General features: G+C 46.2%; 2 protein-coding genes and 1 long non-coding RNA gene across 13 annotated transcripts in view; 2 read left to right on the top strand and 1 right to left on the bottom strand.

Moving 5' to 3' along the window:
- Positions 1-2,834, top strand: part of LOC117014401 (uncharacterized) — a 17,753-nt gene extending 14,919 nt beyond the window's left edge. For 2 of the 3 annotated variants that reach the window (XR_004421512.1, XR_004421509.1), the window contains exon 3: positions 722-2,834. This is a non-coding gene — a long non-coding RNA (uncharacterized LOC117014401). Of the gene's footprint in view, positions 1-687 lie in introns of all 3 variants that reach the window. The other variant, XR_004421511.1, reaches the window with a different exon arrangement.
- DAP3 (death associated protein 3) overlaps positions 1-13,111 on the bottom strand; it is a 22,775-nt gene extending 9,664 nt beyond the window's left edge. The window contains exons 1-2 of one of the 5 annotated variants that reach the window (XM_033092208.1): positions 12,836-13,111; positions 2,857-2,910 (exon numbers count right to left, since the gene is read on the bottom strand). In XM_033092208.1, coding sequence (XP_032948099.1) covers positions 2,857-2,910; positions 12,836-12,955 — 174 coding nt within the window. In that variant the 5' untranslated portion in view covers positions 12,956-13,111. Of the gene's footprint in view, positions 1-2,856; positions 2,911-11,735; positions 11,951-12,743 lie in introns of those variants that run through there. The other 4 variants (XM_033092206.1, XM_033092207.1, XM_033092205.1 and 1 more) reach the window with 4 other exon arrangements.
- The window catches only part of ASH1L (ASH1 like histone lysine methyltransferase), a 115,562-nt gene continuing 114,662 nt past the window's right edge, over positions 12,212-13,111 (top strand). For 2 of the 5 annotated variants that reach the window (XM_033092167.1, XM_033092163.1), the window contains exons 1-2: positions 12,212-12,271; positions 12,735-12,871. The gene's annotated coding sequence lies outside the window, so the exon portion shown is untranslated. Of the gene's footprint in view, positions 12,272-12,734; positions 12,872-13,111 lie in introns of those variants that run through there. The other 3 variants (XM_033092165.1, XM_033092164.1, XM_033092166.1) reach the window with 2 other exon arrangements.

Raw genomic sequence — 13,111 nt, 5'->3', positions numbered from 1 at the left:
AAGACCCTGAACTCCGTGCCAACCTTCTAACTGGTATCTTTACCTCTAAATCCTTGACTTTCCATCTTTTCATAGTCTAAAAGATTTGTCCTCCCAAAATAACAGCTTTAACCTTCATCGAATGGAAAAGCTTGGTTTCCTACTGGTTTTAAAGTAAGCCCTGAAGTCCTGAGCATGGAAATCAAGGCCACGGCTGCCACCTGCCTGTCGTTCTCGTTCCTGTGTGAGCTCGAGGCCATGTGACTGCACTATAACACGGTGTTCACTTTTATGCCTCTATACTCCTCATTCGACCTCACCTTCCCTCTCTCCCTACTGAAGTCTTACTCATCCGTAAGGCCCATCTCAAACATCACGTCCTCTTTGAAGATGGCCTCCAGTCATCAGTCATTACCTTTCCCTCTCTGCTGATAGCGCAGTCCACATTTTCTCTGGGCCTCGAACTGCATTCATGGCTTTTGTTAATTGAGTGTCTATTCGAGGCTCGGCACTATAGTGTTTTACACACATTTTTGAGCCAACAATCCTGGAAGGTAAGTAGCATATCATTTGCCTGTTTTATGATGCGGGAAATCAAGAATGGGGGAAATTAAGTAATTTTGCCTAAGGTGACAAAGTTGGTAGGTAGTGAAGCCAGAATTTAAATCCAACTTTGTTTGACTCCAAAATCTCTATTCTTTTGATCAGATCATGGTACCTTACACGCAGGTTTGTCTCTTAGGCCACACACACTTGTAGAGATCAGCTTTATTCATTTTTGGATCTCCTTCTCTTGGTACCTGACACAAGACACATACTTGTGCCCTGGAAGGAAGACTCTTCCATTCGAGACACGTAATAGGGTGTGCGTGCAGCACCCAGCTAGGTGAAAGCACCCTGCACACACACCTCCGTGGACTGCACAGATCCCTGAACCAGAATGGGGAGATTTAACAGAACGCAATAGGGTCAAGTATGAGAGTCGTTCTAACTTTGTCTGAGAACAGCACACACCCGTGTTCACCGAATGTGCCACTTCTCTACATCCCCAGCCCCCCTTGGGCATACACTGGGGTCATTCGATTAGTTCTGGCTCACGAGCTGTACGTGAAGTACAGGTGCCTTTTTCTACAGAGCCGGCTAAGAGTGGATATCCTCTCTTTTCTTCCCCTGCTGCGGCAACCTTCAACTCTCCGTGCTGAGATGGCACCCCAAGATGACTGTCTACCCCTCTGCCTACCCCCTCCCACATTTGCCTGCAAACCACTTTGGAAATACAGCAACAGCAAACACAACACAAAGCATGTATACACATCAGACAGGATTATGTGCTGTGTTAGGCCCGTGAGAATTCAGGGGCTGTCAGCTGAGCAGAGCCATCCGAATAATACACCCTGGTGTTCATACGACTGTCTTTTCAATGTGAGGGGACAGAAAGCACCATGGCCAAAGCAAGCGGCAGTCGGTGTAAAATTAAAGACCTTCAAGGGCCACGAGGTGGTGCTGTTTCGACAAGAATCCTAAGACTGGTTAACTGCCTTTTGCAGCAAATTAAGAGCTAGCAAAATGGATTCCTTCCCTCTTACGGCGTTATATGTGGCATCACCCGACTAGTCTCGTTTCCAGAGAAAACAACCATATGTGCAGCTGCCTCTGCACAGTTCCAGAGTGAACACCACGTAGTTCCCGAAAGAACGAATGGTGTTCACGAGCCAACCAGTTACTCTAAACTGTCTACAAAGCAACAGACTTCTCACTGACATCTCTGCAGTGTGGATTCACATCGTTGTCTGCCAGTAAAGAAAGTTTAGCCTTTAACGTAACCAGTTGGGGCCAGAATCTATCCCTCTGTTGCCCAATGGGTTATTTTATGTACATAGGTTTATTGTGAATCCTGTAGCAGGAGGGGCTGCTTTTCTAGGAAATCTAATTTGTAACTAAACGATCAGATGGAAGTGACTAAGCCCTTCTGGCTCCTTCTCATCTGAGGACTCAGCTCTGGGAGCATTTCCTCTGGGTCCTACTGATCTGGGTTAGGTGCTCGCGCTGGGTGCTGTAATAGCACCACAGTGACAATCATTTCTCCATGATCCTGCGACTGGGCTTTGAGGTCCTGGAGAATGTGGACCCGAAAATACAATATAGCACAGCGGTTATGGCCACAGGCTTAAGTCAGACAGACCTGCCGTCTAGTCTGGGCTCTGCAACTTCCCAGCCTTTCTAATCCTCAATTTCTGCATCTGTGAAACAGATATTATCTACTTCATGAGTTGGTCACGAGAATTTAAAGAAATAAAGCACTGAGCCCAGTGCCTGGCACACAATGAATGCCCGACAAATAGTAACCATTAGTGAAATGAGTCACCTTAAAATCCTGAGTACCTGCCATATGGGAGGTACTAAAAAAACTATTTCCTAAATAAATGAAAGAATGGAGTAAAGCAACAGAATGTTTTTTTTTTCATATATGATTTTATTATTTTATTCAACTATCAGATGCTGAAGTTCTAAATTGGCAACATTTTCCTTTAAAATATTTCATTAAGGGTTGATAATTATTAATACAACTAGAGAATATTGATAAAATTTAATAAAGATAACTGCAATCAAGCTCTTTATTTTTGTAAAAAAATAACCGTTATCCTATGATATGCTGAGTTCTCAAGCACAACTGTCTACTGAGACCTATTGCAGATTTGTAGGGCAGCTGGGAGTGAAGTCCATGGGCAGAGAAATGGAACCGGGACTGTTCTTTTGAGTGTAAACTTGTAACTGAAAGCACTAGTCAGCTGAGGCTCTCCAGAGCACTTGATTCTGGGCATGATAAATCCATCTACAAGCAGTTTGTACAAAGTGTTTAGGTCAGTGAGGACTCACCTTGTGGACCCTGGAGATAAGCCTTGTCATTCCTTTCAGCATTGTCCCTGCACGCTTAAAAAAAGGGAAAAGGTCAGCCAGAACTGAGAAATGATATCTGTACAATGGATTAGTATCCAGAATATATAAAGAACGCCTACGAACTGATTTAAAAAATGAGAAGACACGTACAGACATTTCACAGAAAAGTTAATACAAATGGCTAGTAAACCCAGGAAAAGATTTTCATTCTCATTATAAACCAGGGAAATGTAAATGAAAACCACCACAGTGAGACCATTCCCAGCCACCATATTGGGAAAAACGAAAAGGTCAGACCACAGCAAATGGTAAAGAGGCTGTGAAGCTTTGGGAATCTCAGACCTGGGGTGGTCTGGGCCCCAAGACACAGTCACCCAGTGCCCAACACCGTCCAGCACCCATCTTTACCAGGAACCTCACCTACCTGGTACCCAGCCCCACCTGGCACTAATGCCAGCTCAATTTTCTTAATTCTTGTCATTCTCCCTCCACTTCAACTAACTCAACTCCCTGCCCCTGCCACTGTCTACACACTGGGACCCTCACAGATTGCTGCTGGGATATAAATGGTGCAGCCACTTTGGGAAGCAGTCTGGTCTGGCAGTTCCTCAAAAGGTTCAACGTGGCCTTACCAAATGAGCCAGCCATCCCGCTCCGAGTTACAACCCAGGAGAAATGAACACACGTGTACACTCAAAAACATGGGCACAAGCGCTCCCAGAAGCATTATTCGTGACAGCCAAAATGTGGAAACAACCCAAATGTCCACCAACTGACAACAATAAAATGCGGTGTAGCCATAGAATGAGTATTATTCAGTGAAGCAAGAAATGAAGTTCTGATACCTGCTGCGACATGTGTGAATTTCTAAACAAGGGAAAGAAGTCTGTCACAAAAGACCACATGCAGTATAATCCTAATGATATGAAATGTCCACAACAGGCAAATCTCCTGAGATAGAAAATTAGATTAGTGGTTGCCAGGGGCTGGGAGAGGGGAGAATGGAGACTACTGATTGGGTTATTTTGGGGGAGATAAAAATGTTCTATAATTAGATAATGGTGCTTATACAACTCTGTGACTATACTAAAAATCCACCAAATTGTACACTTTAAAGACACTGAATTTTATAGTATGTGAATCTCAGTAAAGCTGGTATTTAAAAATGCTGCCACTTAGCCATATTGAAACAGCAGCCACAGCAGAAGCTAGCATGACTCCCCCGCCAGGAGATGCGCTGTCTACATGAGCTTCACTGCGTGAGCTGCTGCTGCATAACAAACCACCCCAAACTCGGGCTGAAAACAGTAACTGCTCCTTAGGCTCCAGTCTGCGGTCCCAGGCCAGTTAGTTCTTTTGCTCTGGGCCGGGCCTGGTTCTCTCTGTGGCGCTTCCTCGTGCATCTAACCAAGGTTGGCTGGCTGGTCAAGGTTGGCATCAACTGGAGTGATTCTGCACCACACTGTCTCAACCTCCAGCAGTGTATCCTGGATTTGTCGTCATAGCGGTGGCAGTGGTCCAAGAGTTGAAATAACATAGTACCTCTTCAAACCTGGCTCAGAACCAGCACAGACTTCTGTCACATTCTACCGCAGCCTATTGTTGGCCAACCCAGCTTCAAAGCGGGGGAAGGAGACTTTTCCATTTTATGGGAAGAGCTGTAAAATCAGTTTTTCCGACGTGGAAACTGCTAGAAAATGAAGACGTCTGGATGTAAACATGGTTACTGGACTTAAGAGCTACATTCCTCATTGTTAATACCATATTTCTTCGTAGGTGGCCGCAGTCTTTTATTTGTGCAGCTATTTGTTGATTTTGATCTTAGCTAAGAATAAGTGAATTACTAAAATTCATTTTATTAATTTTGAACGTTATGTCAGTTTGCTGATATTTTATTAATAATTTATAATGTCACAATTTTAAACGTTTAATTATAAAAGTTAACCAATGAGAACCAAAAGTTGTTTCGATGAAATGCTAAATCAGAAATGATGAAACAGGTTCAGTTTCATATCAGTTTCAGCATCAAATGAATATCAGCTTTTATTTTGTATGCATAATATTAGAAATCTTGTCACACAGGTAAGTAGTTGCAAGTGGTAACCATTTGTGATAGTTTTTTGTTTTTACTTTTAAAAATTTTAGATCGACAGAGGTAGGTGTAAAGCAGTCTCAAGGACTTCCCTGCACCTGTCCCCTAGCTTCCCCGTTACCACAGCACAATAATCAGAACTGAGAAGTTAACATTGTCAAATAGTACCATCAACTAAGCTCCAGACTTTATTTGGATTTCCCCAACTTCTCTGCTAATGTCCTTTCTGTACAGGATCCCGCAAATGGAGAGCTTTCATTTTTTGAAATCTATCACGTACATATTACTACCCTTTAAAATTTTTGTGAAAATTATAAACTTGGGCCGGCCCGGTGGCTCAGGTGGTTGGAACGCCGTGCTCCTAACTCCGAAGGCTGCCGGTTCGATTCCCACATGGGCCAGTGGGCTCTCAACCACAAGGTTGCCTGTTCAACTCCTCGAGTCCCACAAGGGATGGTGGGCAGCGTCCCCTGCAACTAAGATTGAACACGGCACCTTGAGCTGAGCTGCCGCTGAGCTCCCGGATGGTTCAGTTGGTTGGAGCGCATCCTCTCAACCACAAGGTTGCCAGTTCCACTCCCGCAAGGGACGGTGGACTGTGCCCCCTGCAACTAGCAATGGCAACTGGACCTGGAGCTGAGCTGCGCCCTCCACAACTAAGACTGAAAGGACAACAACTTGACTTGGAAAAAAGTCCTGGAAGTACACACTGTTCCCCACTAAGGTCCTTTTCCCCTTCCCCAATAAAATGTTTAAAAAAAAGAAAATTATAAACTTGAAAAATATATCCTCAGTGATGTCATTCAAGTAACGATGAACAGGATACAGTTACCGGAAGAGTTCTGCAGCCTAGATCAGTGGTTCTCAACTTGGCTGCACAGAAGAAACATCTGGGTATAATTAAAACTTCTGATGCCCAGACTGCATCTCAGACCAGTTAAATCACAATCTCTGGTAGTGAGTGAGATTCAGACATCAGTATTTTTCCAAGTTCCCTAGCTGATTCCAATGTGCAGCCAAGCATGAGAACCACAGCAGAGATGTCATTGGTTAAGGAATTTTAACCCATTTAACTAGCACATAGTCTTTGGGTATGGTTATTCAACCAAATAAACATTCAATGCATATTTCTCCAAAAAGCCACATGAGACTGTCAAACACGTTACTTTAATGAAGATGTGATATGTACATAATGGCACTATTCTGATTTACCATTTTAGGAATTCTGACAAAAAGGATGTATTATCTGCCATGACTTTACTGATGTCATTTCCTGATGATCAGTAATTCTTTTTCTAAATCAGTGGTTCTCAACTGAGGCAATTTTGCCCCCTATGGGACATGTGGCAATGTCTGGAAGCATTTTTAGTTGTCACAACTTGGGGGAGTGGTGCTACTGGCACCTAGTGAGAAGAGGCCAAACTTCCGGATTAGAGGATTCTGCTAACCGTCCTGCAAGGCCCGGGAGGGGCTCCCACAGCAAAGAATCACCCAGCCCCAAATGTCTGTCAGTAGTGCCGAGGTTCACAAAGATTGTTCTAAATCCTGAGCCCTGCAGGAAAAATTTGGTGTATGGAGACTGATCTCTTTGTTTTCACAATCTCTGTTAGAATACATAGAATTTGTTACACTGCATTTTACAATCCTCATTATACCTGTCTCCCCAAGTTGGGATTCCTAGAGCAAAATCAGGGCTACAGAAGTAAGGGGTTTCTCTGAAACCCACTGATGATGACACACTTCAGCCCCTTGCAAACTCCTCCGAGCTCTCAGTATCACACCTCTAGTGTTTTTGCTAGAAACTGCGCACTTCATCTCCAAATGAAAAGGGAGCAACTGTCGAGGAACTTCACTAACTGTTCTAATGCAGAACACAGAGGAGGAAGGAAATGGAAGGGACTCCGACTGCTTCCTGCGTAGGCGAGAGGATACTCTGGGTATTGCTCAACAAACTAAACCTAGAAAATTCCTCAACAAATTGACTGCAGATGGGGGAAACATCAGAGACGGCCCTAAAGGCTTCACAAGAGGCATGTGAAGTGTACACATGTGCCCACGGTCCACACCCTAGAATGTTAGGGCTCGGGTACATCGAGCCCACTGTACGTGTGGATAATAATGGTTCTGGCATGGAGATGCATACGCGCTACAGACAGACTCGAAGAAAAAGATCTGCACAAAACAATCTGATCTACTTACTGTGCTAGTGTTGCAGGTAATTTTCTTCCTTGATTTTTATTTTTAATGTTATTCACAATAATAGAATATTAGTGATATTAATATTGTTTATATATTAAAAACTGTCCAAACTTCAATAAAGTTTCCATGGTAAAAAGTTTTTATGAGACCTCAGCAAAACCATTTTTATAGTGATGTAATAAAAACATAGGGGGCCGTATGTATATTAGATTGTTCAATTGCAGTACTGTTTCTAATATTAGAATGGGAAGAACCTAAATATCTGTCAACAGTGGATAAGCAGCATATCCATACAATCGAACACCATACCATTGTTTAAAAACAAAACCACCCCGAAACCATCTGGGTACTAATGAGGAAAAATCTCCAATACATATTAGGTACAAAAAAAAAATAATAATAATAATAAAAAAAGCAGGCAGTGTATATAGCAAGCTATCATTTGTGTAAAAAAAAAAGGGCAAAATATATCAATTTGTTTGTAAAAAGGTAAACATTTTGAATAACATACAAAAATTCGTAATACTGGTTGCCGTCAGAGAGAGGAAATGGGTCCCTCTGGGGACAGGAAAAGAGGGAGAGTGGTGTCTTCAGTAATTTTTGAATTCTGAACTGGGTTGCTATTACCCAGGCAGAGTAAATTTTTAAAAATTAAATCAACAACCCCCTAGTGAATCTTTTAAAGCTACAAGTAATTATTCTGTATGGATATTTTTGTATGTATATTTCTCCATATAGGAAACCCTGATGCCTCAGATTGTGTCATAGTGGGTCCCCGTTTCCAATCACACACCTAAGCCCACCTCTAGAGTGTCTGAGAGACCCTTTGGTTTCTCAGGTGAGCACCTTTCACATAACATTCTTTACAGGAAAAAGTAACATTGTTTTAAGCTTGTAAAACTATTTCCTCTCTGTGCCCAGGTTTCCTATCTGTAAAACAAGAGCATGAACTAGCCTGTTTTCCAGACATTTCCCCCTCTGGGAATAGAACTTTTACCAAACTAAGAGCAATTTCTAATACTGACATGGACAAGAGATCAAAGGGCTGTGCTGGTAAAGAGGCGTAAGGAGCACATACTCCCCCAGCTACTAAGTACTGGAAAAAATCTGAGGCTCCAAAAACACTCAAGTCACCGCGACAGCAATAGCTAACATGTACTGAACACTTCCTACATGGCAGGCCGAGTTCAAAGTGCTTTGTGTGACTTAACTCACTGCTTCTTCACAACAATACTATGATGTAGGTGATGTGATCATATCGAATCACAGACAAGGAAACAGTGGCAAGAATGGCAGAATGGTTCAAAGCATGGAGTCCACCTGAACTGCTAGGACTTGAAACCTGGCTCTCCTACTTACCTGGTGTGTCACCTTGAACTAAATACTTAAACATTGTGTGTGTTTCCTCATTTCTAAAATGGATATAAGGGTAGTATCTAAATATAGGATTGATGTAAGGATTAAATGACTTACAACATCAGTTGATCACTATTACTAAGTTTCTACCCAGGTTTACACAACTACCAAGTAGAAGAGCTGGGGTTTGAACCCAGGCAGTCTGGAGTGTGCACTGCTCCTTTGCTGAAAGGGAATCGTCTGAAGCAGGAGTTTAAAACCTTGGTACCCAGACAAAAATTTCAGTTCTTGTTAAATAGAAGATTATTCAGAGAATGTTACGCTTATATAGCATTTACCCACACCTTGTGCCGTGGAAAGTCAATCCCGATGATATTCCAGTACGTTTTATTTTTAAAATTTCCTTTAACATTTGAACCTTTATTCTAAAAGTTAATACTGAAGAGCTTTTCCTATTTATCTATTTTGCATTTAGTCAACATCCCAGCAAGGAAGCTGGGATGAAATAAATGTTTGATCGCTTCTGTTCCGGTGGGGAAGTGCGTGGGAAAGTGCAGGGCCGCTGAGCGAAGGGTGCTGCTGGCCAGCCACGTCCAGAGCCCAGCTCTCCGTAGAGCTGAGGGCTGGCGCCAGAAGCCCAGCGCAGCAATAGGGAAGCACAGGCGACCGGACATACTGCAGGTTTGGTTCCAGACCACCGCAGTAAAGCGAGTGAGGGGAAGGAATCCTTTTGCTGGAGGGTCTTGCCTTCCATTTGTAAAAACCACGAACACCTAGGAAGCGCAGTAAGAGGCGTGATACAAGGAGCCTGTGCTGGCAATCTAGCAGCTTTGCTGAGTGCTTATCACTGTTCTTAAAGAAAACTTTCAGTTAAACCACACACTTCATTTAAATGAAAGCACAAATAATCCAAGACAGAGAGGTTGAGAGGTTAGTCAGGATTTGGTTCCCCTTTCTCTGTCAGTTTCCTATCGCTGCTGTAACAAATTACCACAAACTAAGTGGCATAAAACAACACAAATTTGTCATCTTAGAGGTCTGTGGTTTAGAAGTCCAAAATCAGTGTCTGCAGGCAGGGCTGTGTTCTCTCTGGAGGCTCTAGCAGAGAATGTGGTGCTCTTCTTCTTCTTCTTTTTTTTTTTTTCTGTTTTTAGAGGCTTTTTCATCTTTACAGCCTGAATAGCTGGTCAAGTCTTTGTCACATGGTGTCACTGTGAGACTGACTCTTGTCTCCCTCTTCCATCTTTTCAGAACTCGTATAATTACAGTAGGCCTATCAGATAATCCAGGATAATCTCCCTATTTTAAGGTTAGTTGATTAGCAACCTCAATTCCATCCAAATCTTTAATTCCTTCTTGCCATCACATGTTCACAGGTTCCAGGGATTAGGATGTGGACTTTGGAGGAACCATTATGTTATCTTCCGTACCTTCCTTGGTTCAAATAATTCAGTGTTCATTGATTCAATACTATAATTTATTCAAAATATTGAGTACCAAATATATTTTGGCCTCTGGTAGACACTGGGGCACCCATTTAGCTGACAAATCATGAGTGCAGTTGCTGAATGTTAGCTGAAGGCAGAGACCATAAGTAACTTTCTTTACATATAGTGTAGTGGAATTCCGTTACAAGCACGTTTTTCTTTGTAGCATATGCATTATGTTGCTGATGAGAAATTTTACTATGAAGGCAATATGGTGTAGTGAAATGATTTTGCTTTCAAGAGACAGGCAAACTCCACTCTAAACTTACTGGACTTCTCTGAGCCTCAGGCTTCTCATCTATAAAATGGGGATAAGATGATCTATTTCTAAGTGTTTATTACAAGGATTCAACAGGAACACGCGTTCTCTTGGCATGGTATTCCACCAAGGTTAACTCTTTCCCCTCTCATGTGTTAAGTAATTCATTTCAACATTTCCATGACTCGTTTTGCACCAGACTATAAAATATAAAAGAAATGTGTTGGTAGGGTAACTTTTTACCATGGACAACTTATTGAAGTTTGGACAGTTTTTAATATATAAACAATATTAACATTGCTAATATTCCACTATTGTGAATAAAATTAAAAACGTGTTGGTAGGGTAACACACTTGCATACATAACACAATTTAAGAAACATCAATGTCAACTTAAACGGGCTCCCTGAAAGAGTTGGGACTTAAGACACGGTTAGGAAAAGCAAATACATAGGGAATTAAAACTGATTTCCTCTTTACCTTAAAAAAAAAACAAAGCAAGCAGACAAAACTTGATGCGTATGTTGAAACAAGGTAAGGGGAACATTTAGGAGTGTCTTCTTGAACTTGAGAGCTGACGAGGCCTTTGAGATCAGTCTAGCACAATGATTTTCAAACTATTCCCTCATCCCTAGACGTCCGCAGATGTTGGAAGGAAAGGGAAACCCAAGTAGATCCCTCCCTTAATTTATTCTGCTTTGCCCTTTGGGTGAAACTGCAAACTACTAGATAAATGTTGGGATTTTCTGTGTATTGTAATAGTCTATAGTTCCCCTGAATCCAATGTCTGTAAATGTTCATACAGAGTTTTGAGAAACAGAAATCTGATAGGCCTAGTTTTGCATTCTTTTTTATTAATGATTGGGAGGAACAGGACGCACACTACCAATTACACCCACAAACCTTATCAACATCAACAGTAGTGTGAACGATAACGTAATAGTCGGCGCTTAGTTGTGCCTAGGAGCTAATTCTACTTTACATGTTATTATTTGACACACCAACCCTGAAGGCAGATTTGTAGTTAACTAATTTTTTATGTCCAGTTTTTCCTTTCTTGTTGATAAAGAACTAAGAAAAATAACTCTCTGAAGGACACACCAGACATGGAAGATCGAGCCCAGAACCGAACTAGAACTGCATGGTTTCTTTATCCTCTACCCTCAGGCTGCCTCATGGGGTTCAAAATGCACCGTCCATCCACGAGGAGAGAGTAGTGCACGAAAACATCGCGTGCAGGCAGTGGTGCGAAATTCGAAAAATCTAAGCCGGGTTAAAAAAGAAAGGAAAGCAAGCCGCCCACCGCGCCGGTTCTTCCTCGGGTCCCAAGTCCGCGACACTGAGCCCGGAAGGAAGCCCCCCAGGAGGGTCGGCTGCCCTAGCGGCCTCCCTCCCTGTGCCCTGGGGGTCCGAGTCCCGCTCCTTCCCCGCACGGGCACCACGCCCGTGCCGGCCCATCCCTCACCGAGAGTCGCGGGCCAGTCAGTCCTCCTGACGCGGTGAACGGCAGACACCGTCAAGGGCCGGCTCCCCAGCGCTCGGCCGCCGACGGAGACGCGAGCTCGGCTCGAGCGGCAGGAAGGACTCAACGCGCAGCCGCCGCGGCCTCCAACCGCCGCCCAGCGGAGGGGCGCCAGGCCGTCCGCGACCCGCTCGCCGCGGCCCGCGCGCGGAGGGGGCAGCGAGCCGGCCGTCGCGGGGCCGCGGCCCGGGAGGTGAGCGGTCGCAGGGGTGCGTCCGCCACTCGGGTAGTTCCCGGCGGGGCCGTCGGCGCCGCTCGGCCCGCCCGCCCTTTTCTCCCCCGCTCCCGCGGCCGGCGGAATGGAACAGGCCCGCGGGGGGATTGTGGGAGGCGCACGCGCGAGGAGTGGAGGGAAGGCGGGGGGGCCGGAGGAGGAGGCGGCGGCGGCCGTGGCGGCGGTTGGTGGCAGTGGGGGCGGGGAAGGGGGAGGAAAGACGAGGAGGCGGAGGAGGAGGAGGCTGGGGCTCGTGCCGCCCGAGGTACGCGTGAGGGCCCGCGCCGGGGCCGGCTTGACAGGGGCCGAGGGGGCGCGGGGGGCCGTGCGCGGAGGCGCCCCTGAGCGAGCGCGTACGGGCTGGCGGGCGCGCGAGGCGGCCGAAGGCGGTGGTTGGTGGGAGCCGCGAGCGACGAGCCAGCTCCACTCCGGCGCGTGCGGGCGGGCGTGCGCGCTCCGCCGCCCGGGTCGGGGGCGGGGGGGCGGAGGGGGAGAAGCCGAGGAGGGAGGAGTGGGAGGTGGGGGGGCGCGAGGCGCCCTTCGCTCCCTCCTCCCGAGGAGCCGCCGCCGCCGCCGCCGCCGCTCTGCCGCCGCCGCTCCCGCCGCCATTTTGGGTTCGCTTTGCGGAGGGGGAGACGATCCCCGTCTCGGTTGCGGGACCCGCCTCCCCTCAGTTTCCCCTGCTGAGCCCCACGCCTTTCCCTTCTCCTCTCTCGCATTTCCGCCAGTCCGCTCACCCGTCGGCCGCCTCTTGACAGGAGGGAGGGATCCGCCGCGGACCACGGGAGCGGAGGAGCCTGGTGGCGGCCGTCCCCTCTTCCCCACTTGCCTGCACTCTCATCTGTGGGCCTCGGCCTCTGACACGGTGAGTAGAGGCGCCTGGGGAGGCCTCGGGGCCTACGGACTTCCTCGGCCACTCCGCCCTCGGCTTCCTGGGAGCGCCTGTCATCTCCCGGACCTGGACCTCCGGGAGAGCGGCGGGTGGGGGAGGGGAGGGCCGGGACGGGCTCCGGGGCTGCCCGGGAAGTCCCTCCTGGCGGGGCGCAGGGGTGTCCCTGACAGGCGGGCTGCTGGCCTGGGGGAGGGGGCGGGAAAGTGAGCGCGT

This window comes from Rhinolophus ferrumequinum, chromosome 22, assembly GCF_004115265.2.
Source record: "Rhinolophus ferrumequinum isolate MPI-CBG mRhiFer1 chromosome 22, mRhiFer1_v1.p, whole genome shotgun sequence".
Classification (NCBI taxonomy): domain Eukaryota; kingdom Metazoa; phylum Chordata; class Mammalia; order Chiroptera; family Rhinolophidae; genus Rhinolophus; species Rhinolophus ferrumequinum.
The sequence above is the reverse complement of the archived record's forward strand: the minus strand, read 5'-3'. Positions and strand labels throughout refer to the sequence as shown.